Source organism: Grus americana, chromosome 8, assembly GCF_028858705.1.
Source record: "Grus americana isolate bGruAme1 chromosome 8, bGruAme1.mat, whole genome shotgun sequence".
NCBI lineage: Eukaryota > Metazoa > Chordata > Aves > Gruiformes > Gruidae > Grus > Grus americana.
Window position 1 is genome coordinate 28,904,552 of NC_072859.1, and position 20,022 is coordinate 28,924,573.

General features: G+C 38.9%; 1 protein-coding gene across 2 annotated transcripts in view; it reads right to left on the reverse strand.

Annotated features, from left to right (window-relative positions):
- TTC39A (tetratricopeptide repeat domain 39A) overlaps nt 1–20,022 on the reverse strand; it is a 48,612-nt gene that overhangs the window by 23,708 nt on the left and 4,882 nt on the right. The window contains exons 2-6 of one of the 2 annotated variants that reach the window (XM_054834090.1): nt 13,586–13,690; nt 5,971–6,102; nt 5,228–5,304; nt 4,656–4,723; nt 1,704–1,768 (exon numbers count right to left, since the gene is read on the reverse strand). In XM_054834090.1, the coding sequence (XP_054690065.1) occupies nt 1,704–1,768; nt 4,656–4,723; nt 5,228–5,304; nt 5,971–6,102; nt 13,586–13,690 (447 nt within the window). The remainder of the gene's footprint in view (nt 1–1,703; nt 1,769–4,655; nt 4,724–5,227; nt 5,305–5,970; nt 6,103–13,585; nt 13,691–20,022) is intronic. The other variant, XM_054834091.1, reaches the window with a different exon arrangement.

Below are 20,022 nucleotides of genomic sequence, written 5' to 3' on the forward strand. Positions count from 1 at the left end.
TCTGCTGGTTGTTGCCAACAGATAGAGGACTATTCATTGTAATTCCGGTCTTTACAAGGGACCTGCATTTAGAGTCACCTTCAATCCACACAAATATGGAGACCGTGCTCTCCCTCCCTTTCAGTCTACTTCTGCAGAACCTGGACTGGATGCTGTTTTGTGTCTGCTAGACATGTAACTTTTTGTGGCTGTTTTGAGTCCAAATTTAAAGCCCTAAAATAAAACAAAATATGATGCATATTTAGCTTTCACTTTTTAAAATTATTTGTATGTCTGTACTACCCTCAAAGTTTTCAGATACTTTTTATTCACTGACAATAAGCAAAGGTTTCATTCTGAATTATTGTTCTATTTAATTTCATCTTTTTTACAGTGTATGGTAACCTTCTCTCCCTGAAAGTAAGTTTTAAAAATTGTATCTTTGCAACATTTACTCCTCCTATCTTTTCAGGGCTGCTGTTGTTGTGGATTATCAAGCAGTACCGCTGACAGCAGGGAAAGGAAAGATGGCTTTTTGTATCAGAAACTATGTTGTAAAATATATTAATCAATCAAAGCAAATAAAGTCTCATTTCCGTATTTCATTGTTTTCTCTGTAACCTTTTGCACCATGCTCTCACCAAAACTGCAAACAATTATTTCTTCCCACATTAAAGGTACCGTACAAAAACTGTAACTGCCAATCTCACATACAAACTTTCCCTTTGTTAAAATACCCGTTTTAGTAATATGCAAGTTGTTATTAGCATTCTTCTGAAGACGACCACCTAAGAGCTACTAGATTTATAACACTGTTTTTACATATACTAGAGCTGATCTTAATTTACTGTGGCACAACTGAGTACACTTCCCATGGTGTACATTTTAATGCAATTTTTAGAATTTACTACTGCACTTCAAAAGCTTTTGCACACATTGAAAGTAGCTCTCCATAACTTCCTGGATGAAAAGAAATCTGCTTAAGCAGATGTTTTTGACTTATAGACACTAAGCAATGGGCATATTGTGAGTTCAGATAAGCAACCATGCTTATCATTTTCAATAGCATGCACGTTGTCTAAAGAGTAGAACAACTACCATACTTAACCAGATTACAACTCCAGCTAACCAAATATTTCACTCAGTGGCATATGCTTGAAAAGCATCCTCTAGGAATTTTCTGTAAATTTGTTTAATCTTTGTTTGAAGCCATTTACACTTTCTATTGCAAGTTCTTCAGTTTATCGTCTCTTAATCTTGTTTTAGTTTGATGAATTTATTATGGACTTACTTGTGTTTCAGCTACTGGTTTTGAATGTTCCAAAAAGCTGCAGCTAGAACGGCATTTCAAAACTGCATTTCTGCAATTTCATATGCCTCATGATTGCGAGACCTCCAAACTGTGCTATGCAGACACAACAAGCACAACATCATTTAGAACAGCTATCTTTCGACATAATTTCAAGGATATAGTATCTGAAGTAGTCAGACCTTGGGAATTAACAGCGTTAGAGTCTGCTATCTTTATAATCCAAATCAACCATAATATCAACGTCCTTTGTTATGCAAAGGAGGAATTTGTGTGGGTTGAGAAAGGCTATAGACAAGAGGCCCATATTAAATGCTGCAATAAATACAATAGTAATTAATTTGTGAATTCGACAATTCGACCAGCAGCACTTTTTACTGAAAGGACGCTTAATCATATCGTCATTCTGACTTACCTGTATGTTTGGTAACTGTTTCGGACTTTGATGCCTCCTTTTATGAAGCTAACCATATTCTCATCCTGTTAGAAACAAAACACATTAGCAATATGAATTTGTAAGCATTATAAAGAGCTTTTCTTCACATGAACACATGCCTTGAACACAACCATCGTGACACAGACAATATAAGCCTCTGAGAAACAATACATGGATTTAGGATTTCCTTTCTATATTAAAATACTTTTATTGTGTTCAGACATATATATTTTGTTTTGATGCCTTCTGTGATTAGTTTAGCCCCCGTGACATTTGGACCATCTGAATCTGCATTAATGAACACAGTGACTAAGCTAATGAATTGCACCTAAGGTACATGCATTTGTGGCTGTTTCAAAAAATAGCTTTCTCCCACTTGTCCTTCAGCACAGTCAAGATCTGAACATTTCCTGGCTCAGCACCAGACACAAATAACTGCCTGTCCTCAGGAGTCTACAGAATATAGTTTTACATCCTAAAAAGGAAGCAGGCTAAGTGAAGTTCTACAGGATATGCTCTTTCTGGTCTGAATATTCAAGAATCTGAGATCTGTACTAGGACAGTAACACATTACATTACAAGCTATAATGAACTGACAACTTACGGCAAAGTATATCTGGGGGACCATTCGTTTACAGTTGCATCCCAAAGAGAGAACTCTTTGGTTTCACAACTTTCTGGCCGCAGTTTCTTGCCTCTCTCATTGTATATAATCTGTCATTCTGGTTTGGTGTGATATTTGCTATTACTTTGGGATAGGAAGACTGCATGTGTTTTAGCAGATGATTTTTCTGTGATGGCATTTTAAGAGGCATGAAGCATTGTAGAGAAAATAGCATAGATTAGATGAACATTTGGTTGTTTTACTGTTACTGTTAAGGAAAGAGGGCCCAACTGTGCTCATCAATATGTAAATAAAGAGATAGAACCTGCCTCAAAGAGTCTTCCATCCTCCTGTAAGCCAGGAAGATAACTCAATCCAATCAGAGTTAACAGTTCAACTCCTTCCAGACTTTGCTTTCTATGAACTAGTATAGGAAGCCTCATGGTCTGAACTGAAGGGCAGGAGCTTACTCCCGCAGCCTGCAACACCACCACTAGCCTGTGTCCTTTAGTCATCCTTAAGCAACATTACCAAGAGTGGTAACTGAGGACAGAAACTATGCACCACAAATGAGCATGTAATTCTTGATGATCTATCCCCAGAGACTTCAATCCCAATCACAAGCAAACAAAATAACCACAGAAAAGAGTGATCCTGTTTTCCTTTGTTCTGTAGAAAAAGTCAGTTTTTAATTAGCAACTGGTGGGGGGAGAGGGTACAGCATACTTTAGAATATGTAAAGGTTCATTTATACTTTCCTTTGAATGGAAAACAAAGAGGAAAGAAGATGGGTTTAAAATGTTTAAATTCAGAATACTCATGATACCAACAACAGAGATAACCAATGTGAGAATAGTCCAGCCCTTGAAAAATCCTGAGATTAATTTTTATGTGTTTTTAATTGGATTTGGTCATTTACATTAAGCATCAAAACTAATGCACTTCAATAGCTGTTGGAATCAAGTGCCTTTGTTTAATTTTTAAAACCAGTTCATGTGTTCATGAAAAATTAAACACAGAACAGAAGAAGCAGCAAACAGACAGACATTCTTTGTGCAGAAGAGGACAAGAAATTATTTTCTTACTCTTAAATCTCTCATGTATCTATAAACATTTAAAAAACCCAAACAAACAGCCTGTGAAAATAGTGCTTAAAACCAAGAGACACTGCATTAAACCGCTCATTTCTTAACAGGCACAATGGAGAAGTTCTGAAAAGCCTTGCTTCCATAGCTTCACATTTCACCAAAACTGTCCCCAGTCCTAGAGGCTACACATCCCAAAGAATCCCAAAGGAATATGAAAATAGGTAGCTACATCTTGGCCATTTCAAAGTCTATCATCTTACCATAAAGTCACCATCATCAGCACTCTAAAAGCCTTCAGAAGAAGCTACTCTGACTACTGGTTTTGCTATGAAACAATAGTTTCTAGCAGAGGGGCACGGCGGATCGCTGAAAAAGGTTACACGGTTCATAAACTATCATAAGCAACATAAATCAGAGCCCATCTGGCAACTCCCAAACACTATAAAATCACCACCTGCATTTCATTCTCTATCAGCATCTTTGAGCCAAGAAGCAGCCGCCCTTTGTGAATGTGACTTTTATTATCCCCTCTGCACAGATGAAGAGGCCCACTGTCATATAGCAAGTACAGCCAAATCAGGAAGAAAAATCAGTTATTTCAACTATGATTAACAATTTAAATTGCAAGCTGGAGCTCAACTAAGTACTGCTAATGTTGATCCAGCAAGTGTATCAAGCTTCATTAGTACAGACAGATAAAATTTGAAGAGGGAGAGCTCCCCTTCTTTTAAAGATAGGCAGCACTGTTTAGCAAAAAGCATGTGTGGAGCCTAATAGCTATGCAGACCATAATAGCTGTTCAAGAACAAACAAGTGAGAAAGCAGTCCTGGGAAAGCAAACACCAGCCTGACTGCAACAAAAATCTCTCTTGCATTCCACCATAGTATAGCTTCAATGACATCTCTTTCTTTTTTTTAATCTGATAACCAACACGCAGTATTTGAAAATCGGTGCTTACTGCAGTTACATTTCGCACATCCAAAAGGGATTGGAAAAGGGCATCACAGGGGCTCAGTGCTATGTGTATCAACACAAGCATTTTTAGATAATCGTGAGGGATAACAAAAACATTCTACTATCTCATCAGCACATAATCCAGATAAAATCCAGGTGAAAGAGTTAGGTCAAACCATTAGGTCAAACTAGGGTCTTCTACCATTTCATTAATTTTAAGAAAAGAAATCTGTATGGTGTGTACTTTTTTTTTCCCCCACAAAGAGCCACACAGGAATTCATACCTGGAGAAATGTGAGTGCTGCTCTCTGAAGTAAGCATTCAGCATAGCAAATTTCTGCATGGATTTCCTCTAGTGTCACATGGAAGAGGAAAGAAAACAAATCAATCGGACGAAAAGTAATTAAAAACCACTTAGTCCATTAATATAGGAATAAGATCACAAAGCTCAAACTGAGAAAAATCTTTTCCAAATTTGCTGTAGCGTTTGAGTTGTAGACCACTGAACTAACTCCAAACAGTAATGACATACAGTTACAAAAACTTCGCAGGAATTTCTCTGGTGCTTTCCAGGACCAGGAGCCTTTCTAGTCATTTCCCTACTTCTTTCCAGGTATTTCTTTACCCAGCAATTTTTGGAAATGCTGAGTCAGCAAACAACAGAAACAGTTATTTTGGATGTGGTGACACAGCAATTGCCAAAACACTGATCCAGCAATTTTGGAAATGCCAAATCAGCAATTTTTGTCAGTAAACTCACAATCTGCAAAAACACATTGGGCGAACAATTCTACACAACTCAGATTGCAGAAAAAAAAAAAAGACAAAACCATTATGCATTTAGAGACAACATTACCTTCAGTAAAGTGTTCAAGGCTTTGTCTATGCACAAGGTTGTTGATAGAATCGGCTACTGTAGATTTCTTCCTAAACCTGCAGAAAAGTCTGTTTGGTCATTGTGAACATGAAGCACCAACAACAGAGAACGGTATCTTTCAGCTGGCCACCCGTACAGTCACTAGCTTACCTCTACTGCTCACCAACCCTCTGTCATCATAACACATACACAAACTTGAGCATATTCCATACAGAACTCGGTCAACATGGTCCTCCTGAGATCGATCTTTTACCCTTCGCAAGCAGAAATCTGTCTTGATGGAGGGAGGGCATAAGGGGGCTTTTTGATTGATTTTGTGTATGTGTGCATGTGCACATGTGTGTACAGGAGTGAGACCACAGCTGACTCAAAGACAGCTGGCTACAGTACAACCACCGCCAAATGGGAAGATCCTGCAGTGCCCCTGTAAATGGTGAATAACCTCCAGACACTGCAGAACCGGGGCTACAGATAGGACAAAAATCTAATTCACAAGAAAAATCAAACGTTGCAGTAAAATGAAATTTTCAAGACTAGACTGCTGAAAAGCCTAAGTTATGGAGTCTGACCCTCCTTTGAGCAGGAGGCTGGACTATATGACCTCCTGATGTCCCTTCCAACTTCAGTTTTCCTATGAAATTACACGTCCTTTTTTAAGCTGTACATCTTTCAAAACTTTCCTATGAAGGGACTATTTATTCACTGAATTGCTCCACACTTACTTTTGACAGGTCGCTTGAGCTTCCTTCATTGTGTTTCCTGCATTCAGTATGTCCTGAGGATCAAATGTCATCATAGCTTGCATTTCCAATATGGTGGCGTAAGTCAGTGCATGATACATACTATCTTTAGTTCTGAAAGAAAACAAGATGTAAAGCACAGCTGATTTGATTATATTACTACTTTTAAAAAACCAATATAAATCCAATTCTAGAAACATATCAGTCTGATGGGAACAAGGTCTAAATGAACTAGAAATCGAACACAAAGGACACGCAAAATAATCCAGAAACACTAACAGATTGAGATTTATACTGGAAATCATGCCTACAGCTCCAGTTTCAACAGCTGTGCTAAAATGTTGCAATTCTGAGCCCAGGATAGGTATTTAATAGACATAAAGCACAGGAATTAACCATGTGGCTAATCATTCAGGGATGATAGAATCGTGGGAGGTTTTTTAATGGAGTTTCTAATGAATACTACAACATGTGACACAAATCCAGATAGTCGTCTTCTATTTTGGGACAGTTACTCAGGACAGACTCAAGGAGATAAGTAACACAATACTATATCCACGGCCAAAGTAGAACCTTCTTCAAACAGATCTTCCCACCAGAAGTGTTCCAGTCTATGCCAAACATTACACCTTCTTCCTCCTCTCCCTTTCTGCCAACCTTCCACCTCACTTTGCTCAACTTAAATATTCTGTGGGATTTCAGATGGTTCCTCTTTTGCAAAAAGCCAAAACCTTTGGCATTAGTGCAAGGAAAATAATTAACTCCTACCTGCAGCCACTGCCAGCACCTTTCCTCTGACAGAGGAAGAGTTCATATATTGCAGATGTTTACGGCATTCAGCCAGTGCCCACCTGTGTTACAATCCTTTGCAAATGAATCAAAATATCTTCAAACCTAGAGGTCCAATAAAGACGACTTGGGAAATACACTGAAGGGAAAGCTCAGATGAATTCCTGCCACGGAAACTCTCTGTAGACCTTGCTAATCCACCCCTGACAAATGGCACAACTTAGACAAATACTGCTAAAGAGCAACAATTGCTATTTCAATTGTTTACACTTTTAGAATAGATTAAATAGTTCTATATGGCAGAGAATATTCAAAATGATCAAACAAGGATATCCTTTCAACAAAATCTCCACTCTCAGTACGCCTATTCTCAATAAGTGTACTTCAGGTGTTTGTTTCTCAAAACGAGCCACTTCATTTTCTTTTTCTTTCAAGGAGGAAGCGGCGTGCCAGCAATGTGCCCCTGCTGCAAACAGGGCTGATGGGCTGCGTGAGAAGTGTTGCTGCCAGCAGGTGAGGGAGGTGATCCTTCCCCTCTGCTCCGCACTGCTGAGGCCATACCTGGAGTACTGCATCCATTTCTGGGCTCCTCCATACACAGACATACTCGAGAAAATCCAATGAAGGGCGATGAGGATGATTAAGGGACTGGAGCATCTCTCCTATGAGGAAAGGCTGAGAGAGCCGGGAGAAGAGAAAGCTCAGGGGGTTCCTATAACGTATACAAATACCTGAAGGGAGGGTGCAAAGAGGATGAAGCCAGGCTTTTTTTGTTAGTGCCCAGGCAATGGGCACAAACTGAAACACAGGAAGCTCTGTCTGAACATCAGGAAACACTTTTTTACTATCAGGGTGACCAAGCACTGGCATGGGTTGTCCAGAGGGCTTGTAGAGTCTGTATCCTTGGAGATATTCAAAAGCCATCAGGACATGGTGCTGGGGAACCATGTCTAGGTGGCCCTGCTTGAGCAGGTGACCTCCACTGGTCCCTTCCAAGCTCAACCACTCAGATTCAGTGGTTTTGTTTTAGGGGGAAAAGCCAAACTTTAAAGACACCTCAATCCATTTAATTTGTCCCCCGGAAATACACTTGCCTCCCCAGGTTTTGATACCTGGATTGTACTGAAACACAATTTTAAGGACAATCCTACATTAATCAATGATGTAATAACTCACTGGGGTGACTTAGATCCCTTTAAGTTTTCTAACAATTTGTACATTATTATGGATTAATCCTTTTGCTTGATGGAGTAAAACACCCTTAAGTATCCTTAGGAGTCCCCGACGTTCAGTTAGTGTTTTCCAGAGCCAAAAAATAACCTTGTCTACATCTAAAGTAACCCCTTCTCAATAACATTATGCAATAAAATCACCAAAGAAAAATTCAAGTGATAATACAATCCTGGCTTTCTTTGTATATATATTTTTTGAGATCTAGAGATTAAAATAATACCTAGCTTTGGTGCGGATAGCATTACACATATCTGGTGCTTCCCTTGCCAACCTTCATACCAATGATGAAGGGCTACTTTTTCCAATACACACAGCGCAGAGCAGGCTGGCTGTACTGAAGAAATTTGTAGTGTACATCTTTAAACTCTACTACCTCCTGTCTTTGTGGCTGTCCTTAACTCCTAGTTGCCCCAACCATGTCCACAGGTTACCTAACAAACTGCTCTAACCAACATCTAAACCAATCCAGCAGAAAAGTCACCTTGGGAAATCACCTACTGCCGTAAGTGCTATGAGCCCCCGACTCTGCTAACATCCATCTCATCTCCAACATAAGAAGAACAGACAGATAATGGAGAAATTAATTTAAAATCCAGTGGAGTCAGGACTGCTCTGGTCTTGGCCTCCTGCATCACGATTCTTTCAGTAGACTGATAATGTAAAGTAGAAAAATAAAAAATAAAAAACAAACAAAAAACCCATACTATAAAATGCCAGCCTGATGAAGTGTTCCTGTTCATTTGATTACTCATCAGCCTCAGTGGGTGCAGAGAAACATACTTCATCTCATATTTATTAAAATAAAACCCTTCCAAAGGTTCAAAATCAAAGCACAAGGAAGGCACTAAAATAGTCCCCTTCCAAAATTTTAGAACTTTGCTTTCAAAATCAAAGCATATAAATATTAAATTCACTGCACTAAAAGGAAAATTGATATTTTTCACATATATGTGGTGAAGAGGGACTTCCTTCTCCAGTAATTTCCCTCTGATACCAAACCACTCCTGCTTTAATCAATGCTTTCATCTACTTTGCTTCTAATATTTAAAGGAGATGATAATTAATGTTTATCATTAGTCAACTGGTATTTATCAACACTCAAATTTACTCTTATTTTTTTCCAGTGGCTGGGAGGCGGGTAGAAATGCAACCAACTGTAACAGTTATCTATGCTATTTATACTAACCATACAATTAAAGTCGTTAGTTACATCCTGGCGTACTGCCAGAAGATTTAAGGCCTGCATTTTATATGGATGGATACAGAATGAAACTCGATAGCTTTTTTTTTTTTTTTTTTTTTTTACTTCTTTTGATTCCCCAGCAGCACTTTCCCCAGGACACTGCTGGAGTTAACAAGCCTTTATGGCATAAATACAACTAACATTCTGATTAATGACTTATCCCAGTAGTTGGTATCACACGGCTGAATAAGAGGATTATAAGTAATATCTTTAGGCACTTACAGAGTTATGCCACATGCTTGTTCTCCAACTATGGTGCAATCGTTATCATCTTGTAGCACTGCCCTTTCTTGAGAGCTGTTGGAAAACACTTCTATTCCTGCTTGAAAACAAGTACCTAACTGAAGACGGTGACAGTTCTCCTCTCTAGCTGAAGTATGAAAATCAAAAAGGTTGTCTTGTTTTAACCTCAGAATTAACCCAGGGGCTAGAATTTTTTGTGACAACCCCAGCACCCAAAATCTTTTTGTGGATCCTTTTACAATAATCCAGCAGGCAGGACGCACATCACCAGGTTACAGAAACCCCAGGTTCAAGTCCATGCCCTGATTCAGTATCAAGATGCTTCTAACAAGTGAAAGAAATCCAAGAGCACAGAGTGAGAAAGACCCTCCACAGAGCAGCTGACAGTCCGTTCATCCAGGTGTACCTAAGTGTCAGAGATTGAGGCCCAAACAGAAAATGCATCAGGAGAATGTGGTCACATGGGGCCTGACGGCTTTCCTCATCCTCGATCAGAAGTTCAACAACCTGCTAGACCTACTGTGTGGGCTTCCGTAGAAACTGTCCATTTTGATGAATTAATGTTTTCCAATAAAAACCTGTTTCCTATGAAAACTCCCCACTAGCATTAAGTTTACAACTAGGAAGGACCACTCCAATCAGCCACCAGCCCGGTTCCCTAGTTACCACAAGCGGTCAGAATGGTCTACGTCTGGTCTAAGCCAAAAAGCTGCCATTCAACAAAAACACCCCTGAACTTTTTTGGTCTAAGCCACTCTCCAAAATTCAGAATCTATTAAGTTCTTTCAGCTAGGAGGTGAAATCAACAATTAAGTCAGGTTTTGGCAGCAATGTATTTATTTACAAAGACTATAAAAGTTGTGTTCTTCCAGACTCTAGGAATAAAAAGATCACCTCCTAGAAATAACGACATCCTTCATGTTCTTGACATTCTTTACCGTAAATAGCTAAGTTGAGCTTTCTGCAGAGCTGTGCATCACCTTTATCCAAACACCGTCTAGAGCTTCACTCTACCTCCAAGTGCTTCTCCTTACTCTTCCACGCTCTGACAATCACACACTTTCTTTGTTAGATCTGTTCCCAGAGACAGCTCCTCCACCCCACCGAGCAACCTCACGTTTGCTTTTGTTCCACAAGGGCAAGAACATTTCACCACGCCATGAAGACAGCCATTCCTTAGTAACCTCTTTAAACTTTTTAAAGATCAGGATACAAAAGATAACAGTTAATATTGTAAATCGGGTTTATATTAAAAATTCCAGTGACAGTAAATAGGTACCACAGAACTACACTATTCCAGTAAGAGTTTCACAAGTAACTAGGAGAGCAGCAACACAATCTCCTCACACCCACCTGAGATACTCCCACATCAAAGGATTGAATTTACCTTTCAAATACAGTCATTCTAGAATTAACATTCCACCAAACACCACCAAGTGCTTTTTGGACATTATTTTCAGAATAAAGTCAATTGCCCAGAATGAACTGTTCTCATATTGTTCTTACAACACTGCAAGCAGCAACACAGATGTTGCAGCTCATCCAATGATCCAAATTGCTCTGTGTCATGAATTTCTTTATTATTTACCATTCTCCCAAGTGATTTGACATCAGCAAACTATCAGGCGATTATGTCATGTTTTCCTTCAGGATAATTATTAAGATATTAAACATTTGTCTTGGGGAAGGGAACATCTCACCAGAGTCAGCTCTTTAATTTATGATTATCTGTTTGCAATTACACAAGGGCTAAAATCTAGTCAGCTTTTAATCGATTTACTGTATGTATCTCAGGGTTGAGGAGGAAGATGAGATTTTTTTCCCCAGTCCAATGACTAAACAGTTTCAGTGTTACTTATTGTCATAGTTAACAGGTTACATATTGAAAAATCACTGCTGTGTTTGGTGACTGAACTTAAGGAATTTCTTACAAGTTCTTAGACATAGTGTGAATAGTCCATGTAAAAGATTAATTTAATTAAACTTACTGCAGAAACCACAAGATAATTGGAGCCCACTATTGTGCAGTGACTGTTAATGATAATAAAGAAAACTGACTCTAAAACCTAAAAGGTAGCTGAGGAAACAAGAAAAGTTATGTAACACAAAGCAAAAATGCCAGATGAATTTTTTTTATGAAACCAGATCTGTTCTTTATGATGGATTTGCTTTTCTAACAGGAAAGAGCAAGCTTTACCTCAGCACAAGTCTAGACACCATCCTCAGATATTTATTTTTAAGCTGCTAGGAAAGATCTTCCACTTTTAAATCTCATACATTGCCAAATCTGCTCTCAGTTACACATGGTGAAAATCAGTTGAAAATACACTTATTGTGGAAGCCAAATGTGAGTAATTTAGTGAATCTGCAATAATGTAATACAGAGCAGAGTATGTCCTACAACATAAGTGGTAAAGCTGCAAAATCTATGATATGAAATTCTTTACAAGCATGTAAAAACTGAAAAGTATTTCTTTAAACAAAGATAGTATGTTTATGGACTGTGAAAAACAATTTCAAATCTCAGCACGCTAAAAGGCAACAGTGAGGAAATGATGACTCCTAAAGAAAATACTCAGTATCACCATATGTGCCCACTCTACAGCTCTTGTCATTCCCTAAAGAGATGGAGTGTGTCCATAATGGATATCATCTGTGGGGAAATTAAGCATTCTGTTTCTACGTTACATTGGCAAAGATCATAAATCTATATTTCCCTCACTGCTGAAGGACCAGAGGAATAAGGGTCTCCTCATAACAACAGACTAACATGAAAAATCAGTTTCAACATGGTTTTGCAATGTGGAATACAGTCAGGTACAAAAACAGAGTATCAGCTCATGAAATGTGTTCTGCAGGACCCAGCAAAAGCTGAATGAAAACTATATGCAACAGAATAAAATTGGATTTATAGGAGAAAAAAAAAATCCACAGCCTCACTAGTTTCTGCAGTGTTTTGGAAACCCCCTTCAATAAAATATCTCCCTATTTTATGCTAAGCACCAAGTAAGCAGGGCCTGTATTGTCAGTATTTAATGAAAACACAGCTATTTTTCTTAGCATTTCTATGATATCTTCTGATAATATATAAACACAAAGCAACACTGCTGTGAATAAAACCAGTATGATCAATACATCTGAGCCTACAATTTATCATGAATGTCTTTCACAGAGTATACTTACATGGTTAAGCTACAGATTCTGGCATCAAAGACTGAGGCTGATATCTGCTTTGCTGAGGTATGTAGTATACATTACAGTTACCTCTGATGCACATCAAACACACACTACTGCATTACCTATGAATTTTACTTGTTTCATATTCCAGTGCCCATAAAGAAGGCATGATATAATTTGCTGATGGATCAAAAATAAATGGAGCAAATTCAGGGGAAAAAGTGTGAATTAACCACAGACTTCAAAAAGCAAGCACAGGTAACTTCAGGACAGAGCATGAAAAATCACAGACATTGTAAAGACACAACAGTTTTTAGAAGCTATTTTATGACCTCACTGCTTGCAGCTGGGCCACTCATTACATGCTGGGCTGCAATGTATTTAGGAAACAGAGTGCATGACCACAACACTGAATTGCAAAATAAGCTGTGAGAAAGTTTCTGCAAGTGGTTATTTAAAAGTAAATAAATAAATCAAACTCAATATCATGTGTCTCAAACCTGGCAATTCATGATCAGTTGCTCATTTAGACATAAACCCATAAATTTTCAAATTATCACAGTATGCAGAAAAATATGGGAAAGGAGGAAAGGAAAAAAAAAAGTGGCAAAAGATAGATTTTTATTCTTTCAGGAGCAAGAATCTCACATACTGTACTACAGCTGAGGGGTTACTTCTTTGGACAACAATTCAGTACTTTTTGTAGTTACTTTTGATCAATCTTGTTATTTACTCATCAAGCATAAAGCACTTATTCTGTCTTCCCCAAAACTTAACACAATACCTTACCACCCCCTTCCGAACCAAAGCCATGCAGCCGTATCAACTGTTTACAGAGAACTAGCTGTCTAGTCAATTCTCCTGAGCAAAGAAAAATAAACAGAGGAAAACCAGTAAAAGTAATCAACTTACTTTGCCTGTAAAGAAGCCAAAGCATCCGAGAACTTGTTGTTAAGAAATAAATCCAGAGCTGCCATACACTCATGCAATGCCATGTTGAGGTCTGATGTAGGTGACCTGCCAGAAGAAGAGAGAATAAACTCAGCCCATCTGTTCTCCTTCTACTGGTGCATTACTGCAACATTTGAACTACTCATCTTCAGTTCTAGCCTTATTCCCATGGATAATCTGCTATTCCATTTCTAGTGTTTGTAAAAAATGAAAGTGTCTTCCATTATGTTTTTGGTTTGGTTGTTTGCGGGTTTTTTTTAACTATGTTCTTACTCTGTGACATGTGGAAAGCAATTCAAGTTTTGTACTTTCTGAAAATCAGATAAACTGCACGGGCTGTAAATATGAGCCCGGACATGCAGAAGTTACCATGCGGGAGCGTGGCAATCTGATGAGCTCAGGTATCAGGAACACAGATGTACTGGGTGACAACGCACATCTGACTGCATGCAAGGCTGACAGAGACTACAGGCTAGTGACATTATGATCATGTTGTCACTTTAAGGATGAGACATTGCCAAACTGCATCAGATTATTATACTGACTGCTGCTGGAACATCTGCTTTAGTTCAGCTCATGTTCAGCGTGGTTCCTGACCAGGAGACCACTTGCAGGTAGGTTAAAATTCCACGTTGTGCGTGCTCCTGGCAATGTCACTGTCCCTAAGAAGTGATACTGCGCTCAAACAAAAAACCTGCTGCTGCATCTCAAAGTCAGAAGATTATCTCAGCGGCTTACTATGGCTGTACTTTTCTCCTTTACAACATTTAGATGTCAGCCTGACCTGTCACAAGGGTTCTCAGCTGGTCTTTGGGTTACTGGCAACGGGATAATACAGACCAGCTGAATAAGTTTGGCCCAAGTTCACCACCACCAGAGCTGCTGGACCAAAAAAAAGACCCATAGAAGAAACAATAAGGCCTTGCACTAACAAAGTTAAGGTAACCTGGCCAATGTCAGGACAGTTGAAACATCTGCATCTAACGATCAAAGAGCTATACTGCATTAATATGTTTTGTATACAAGACTGTCCAAAAAAAGCTCCCCCAACAAAATACAAACAAATCCTTATCCTGTTCCTCACTCCCAACAGCTCTAACTGATGTGAACTGTCTTGTGACTTAGAAACTATGTTACTTCCTTAAAAAATGACACAATACACAGCCTGCTGAAAGGAAAAACAGAAAGCAAAGTCCTGGTATCATCTTAAGGAAAAGACAAGGGAGCACAGAACAAACAGATAGCATCAGTAATAACCATTGACTGCAGCAATGATTTGTTTTTGTTTTTAAGAATAATGACTGCAAAGAAGAAAAGAGCATAATTATATATATGAAAAACAGGATTATAAATTTGAGAGGAACATTATATGACACTGTTCATGGTGGCTGTTGTCACTACACTTCATCAGATAACCTGCAAATCATTCTGCACCCAAGAGACTCTCCAAGTGCTTTGCAAACACTGATTAACAAAGTCTTGGCATCCATCTCACACAATATGCAGTATCATGTCTGCCTAACTATTCTGAGCCTTACTTACTGTAATAATTAAAACTTTGCCCATTATTGTTTACACATATTACAATTCTTACCTGCGGTTTTTAAACCCGTGTCCCTGAACCAAACAGTATATTTAATACTATATAAAACATATTCTCATCTGCTTTAAAATACTTAGATGTTTTACCTGGGTTTTTTGTTTGTTTGTTTCTTGTCATACAGGAGAATTACCCCATCCAATACAAACAAACCTTTTCAAAATATTCCTTTGAAACAGAAAGATGATAAAGGAAAAAACATTGTTGAAGCTCAAAGCACAAATAAGATACATTAATTACTTCACATCTTTTCCAGAATAAGAACTATTAACACAGTGCCACCCTCAGCAGCAGCAAAAATACAAGTTGCACACAGCAGCAAAAATACAAGTTGCACACTTCCCTCGTGCTCCAAGGGAACTTGACATTTAATGTAGTTCCCAGGTAAAGGGCTTAACAGCTGAACACAATACACACCTTCCATAAATGCTACAAATCATCATTTGTTACTGTGAACAATAGGGAAGAAATACTTTAAACTGGAGAGTGCTAAGCATTTTAGCAAACTGATTAGTCATGCTTCAGTGGGCTGCAGATTCTCTCCTGCTTTCAACAGCAAGCTCAGAACTGCCTCTAAGCCAAATGGAAAATGCTGTGCACTGCTACTTACCTTTCTGCTAAACCTTTTGTGTTTTCTGACATAGTCAGTTGTATGCCCACCGAGCATTTAGGCACGAACATCTAGCAGCAGCAGCAGCATTCGGTGCTACTTAATCAGCTCTGAGCGACAGTCACACTGCGCGCGCCGGGTAGGGCAGCGCCTGCCTGCGATACCGTACTCTCTGATTGGGCATTATGGATGATGCGATGAGAGTTATGAGCATCGCTACTTCACTTACAGCATACTACAAATGAGTGATTTGAAAGCTGGCCCGTGACACGTGAAGTTCATGTATCACTGGATACTTACTACTAATGCAGAAGGTGCTGGCAGCTGCCAGCGTATCTTTGATCTGCAGACCTGTCTGAAATTAGTAGCAGCATCAGCTATCTTTCATTCAGTATGAAGTAGGCAGAAGTCAAATATCTCTGTAATTACAGATCTGAAACAACAAAAATTACTGCGTGTGGCAGTGGACCACATCGGAAACCTGTGAACCAGAACGGAGAGTCAAATGAGGCCAGCTGACATGCAGGAGAATTGAGGTGTTAATTGCTGCATGTGAGAAGCAGACAGGCTAAAGAGATGAGAAAGTACTTCTCCCTGACAAGGATCCTCTCCAAAACAGCCTTCAATCCACCAGCCAAACTGCTGCTTGTTGTCAGTTCCTATAACTTTGGGAGGCAGTGAGACTTTACACGTTCTTTGTAAAAATCTCTCTTTAATCTCATGCAAAATTACATGGGTTGGCATAAACAATTTAATCAGTGGAGTGAGCTCTTTTGGCTGATTTTGCCCAAAAGAAAATAACGTACGCTCCCAAACTGCTTTGCCGGCACGTCAGCAGTGCTGGTCCCGTACGTAAGAAGGGCAGCTACCAGCTGTAAGAACAGTCATCTCTCTCATTATGACAGCTGGACTGTGGAAGTTGATCAGCTATGATTTAATTATCTAAGTTAGTTTCTCCAAGAGCATCTAATATTAAAAATTATATATTTCTTTTCTCCTATATCCAGTCTTATTTTTTAGATTACACCAAGCAGTACCAATACTAAAGACATCAACTGCTGAAGGAAGACCCCAAAACAATCAACAAGCGAGGGATAATTTCAGGAAGATACTCTGAAGCCATTAACATACCTGATTAAATCTCTTGCTGTTTTTATGACATCCTGTACAGGAAAAGCCCGTGCTGCATTTGGTATAAAAATTATTGTAATAGATCCACAGGCTGCCCCATTAATGACTCCATCACATGTTTGTAACAGCACTATGTACCTGGGCCACAGCAGGAGATAAAAGACATTACCGGGGTCCGTCCGTCCGTTCCCCCCCCCCGCCCCCAGTTGGGAGTAATTACTGCTTACAATTTAAAATTAACTGGGGTGCTTCCATGGCAGGATCATGATCCCTCTGAAAAGATTATTCATCACTCTCACTAGCTGTTTCTACAATTTCTAATTAATACTGTATTTCTCCAAACGGTCTTAAAGTTCTGTATGGTGAAGGCTCTGGCTCTTTCTGCCAAGTTCAAGACTTGAGTCGGAGCGTTTTTATTTGAATACCACTTCTCTGGTAACAATTACATGCTCAGACAACCTTCAGCATGCAACCTCTCTTCCCTCACATGTACCAATGTTTTCTTTTAACTAAAGAAAACAAATATAAAAAATTAAGATCTGAAATATTTCCAAATTTAGGCGATTTCCCCCTTGGTTTTAGAAGCTTCTTTCCTTTTTTTGCCTTTTGGCAGCAGGTCTTGCAAGGATAGTCATATGGTTCTCATTGTGGTTTTATTATTTATGAAATCATCGTTCTCTGCCCTGAGGACCATGATTGGGGGTGCTTCACAAATCATAATTACAGTGTATCCCCTGAATTAAGGCAAGATCTGATCTCCTTACTCCACTGCATCCCCACTGTCTCTAGTCAGAAGCACAATTACTTGGGACATCCTAGGCAATGCTCTTTTTACTTAAATATCAAATCCTTTTTAAGCCAACAGCAACATTGAGCAAAATAAATAAGCAGAACTAAGCAAAATTAATTTTCTGAGTATTAATGAAACATAAAGCACTTTCAAAAGTAAAGAATCATGATGTTTTCCATGGTCAAAAGCAGGGAGAAGGGACGGCTTTTTTGAGCATGGGAATTACCATATTTCTGCATAAATTTTATCTGTGTACATGATATTGACTGATTTTTTACTATAAGTTTGCAGCACATATGCTTTATGATTTGTGATTGCATTTTATGAATTTCATTAATAAAAAGGATCTTGAACCTTGTATTCTGCAAAATGCTGAACTACTGACTCATTTTACCTCAGTAATTACCAAGACTTTGCAAAGCAAGGTAAGTCTGAAGTTGGTGCCTTTACAGTAATGCTTTTAATAGTAATTCAAGAGCTCCTTCAGTATTGTGAAATGCTGAAAACAAGTTAAATCAGTCATATCCTAAAATATGGATGCATTTCTCTGCCAAATCTACGTTATCTGCATAAGTCAGTTGAGGTAGTCTACTACATGAGTACTTGATGAGAAACCACCACAGAGAAGACCAAGAGCTGGTGACTCAGCAGTTGATTCTTCTTTCCATTATCAGGAGACTCGGGGAGCAGGGAGAAGTGGAAATACACCGTGTTTTCCCAAATATAGATTAGTCCCAAACATGTAAAGCAAGTGGGATGCAAGATCAAAGAAAAGCATCTAATGGAAAGATTATATTCCCATTCCAAAGAAATTTCACAGCAAAATCTCTGTAATCATACTCGGGTCCTTCTATCTCAGGGGCTTGAACAGCACCAGGGCAATTGGGCTCAGTAATGACTGACAGTGCTTTCATCTTCAGAAACATCAACAAAGCTACTCTAGTGCTACCAACCTGGGTTCTGGCTTGATTGCTGCAATAGCTCTACCTAAACCGCACAGCTGGCTGCCAGTCCTGCTGTCCAGCTGAAACATTTCTTCTGCAACGCAACAGAATCTGTTCGGCATCCAGACTTACTACGTCGAAGGCAAGGAGAACATAGCTGTGAAGAGCTACAAATTCAGCTTACAAGTTTCCTGTTAAGTAATCGTGAAGTATTTGCTGTTGATTTTATTTTATATTTAACAAGCTGGACAATATGGTGTTTTGGTCTCCTTTACTCCCTTTATATCAAGGGTCCTCTGTATAACATACAGTTTCAATTTTTTGCATGATAACGCTAATCTTATGCTATTAAAAGGCAGCACAAACACTCATAGTGCTGGTAGAAAGGACTGGATTGCACCAACACATATTTTTGCAGCTGTTTTAAGCTACACTTGGCAGCACACCTTACTATTATGATGGTGGAAAGCTCACTACGTACACAGGAACAACAATTAGCATTACACTCTATCTTTACAAGGAGATTTAGAGAGGGTTGCTTCTAGCCACGTAGTCAGAAAAAAACCTAATAAATTCTTAAGCAACCTCTTTGGAGAGTCTGAAATGGAACTGAAAAGAGGTTAGTCTCACATGCCCAAAATGGCTTCATTTTTTCCAAAAAGGAAGGAGTAGTAAAACCATATTGCTCCCTACAAACGCTGTGCCACTTGGGCTACCAAAGCTTCATCAGTGTTAACACTTCAAACCGTTCACAGATGTGAGGAACACCCCAAAGTACACTTCAAAGGTCTGTGTTTCCGTTCTTAACAAAAAAAAAAAAAAAAAAAAAATCTAAGACACCTCCAACATATGAACACAACCTGGTTTGCTGATACGCAGGCCACCAGGTGTGATAGGTACCGTCGCCGACATCCGGGGGTCCTTCTCATTGCATGTTTTCAAAAATATCACCACTGAATATAGACATTCTTGCCATGACACCACTTTCTGTTCTCATAATGCTGGATAATCACAGAGATGTTAGGAGATACCAGGATACACCTGGGGTTACTCTCCTTGGCCTTTTCAAGTTTGCCAGTCATTCCTAAATCAGCGACTACCACTTTTCTAAATAGGTGACTGCTTTGAGCAACACTGCGTTACAAATGTTCCAAGCCCGAGACTGAAAAAATCTCTACATTCAAAGAAAACAAAAAGCACATCACTTGAGAAGAATTCTTTTCCTCTTTTGCAAACATTTCCAAAACCACATGAGATCAGAAATAATCTCGGATGAACGGCTCGCTCATTACCATGAAAAGAAGAACCAGTAAGCAGCTCTCA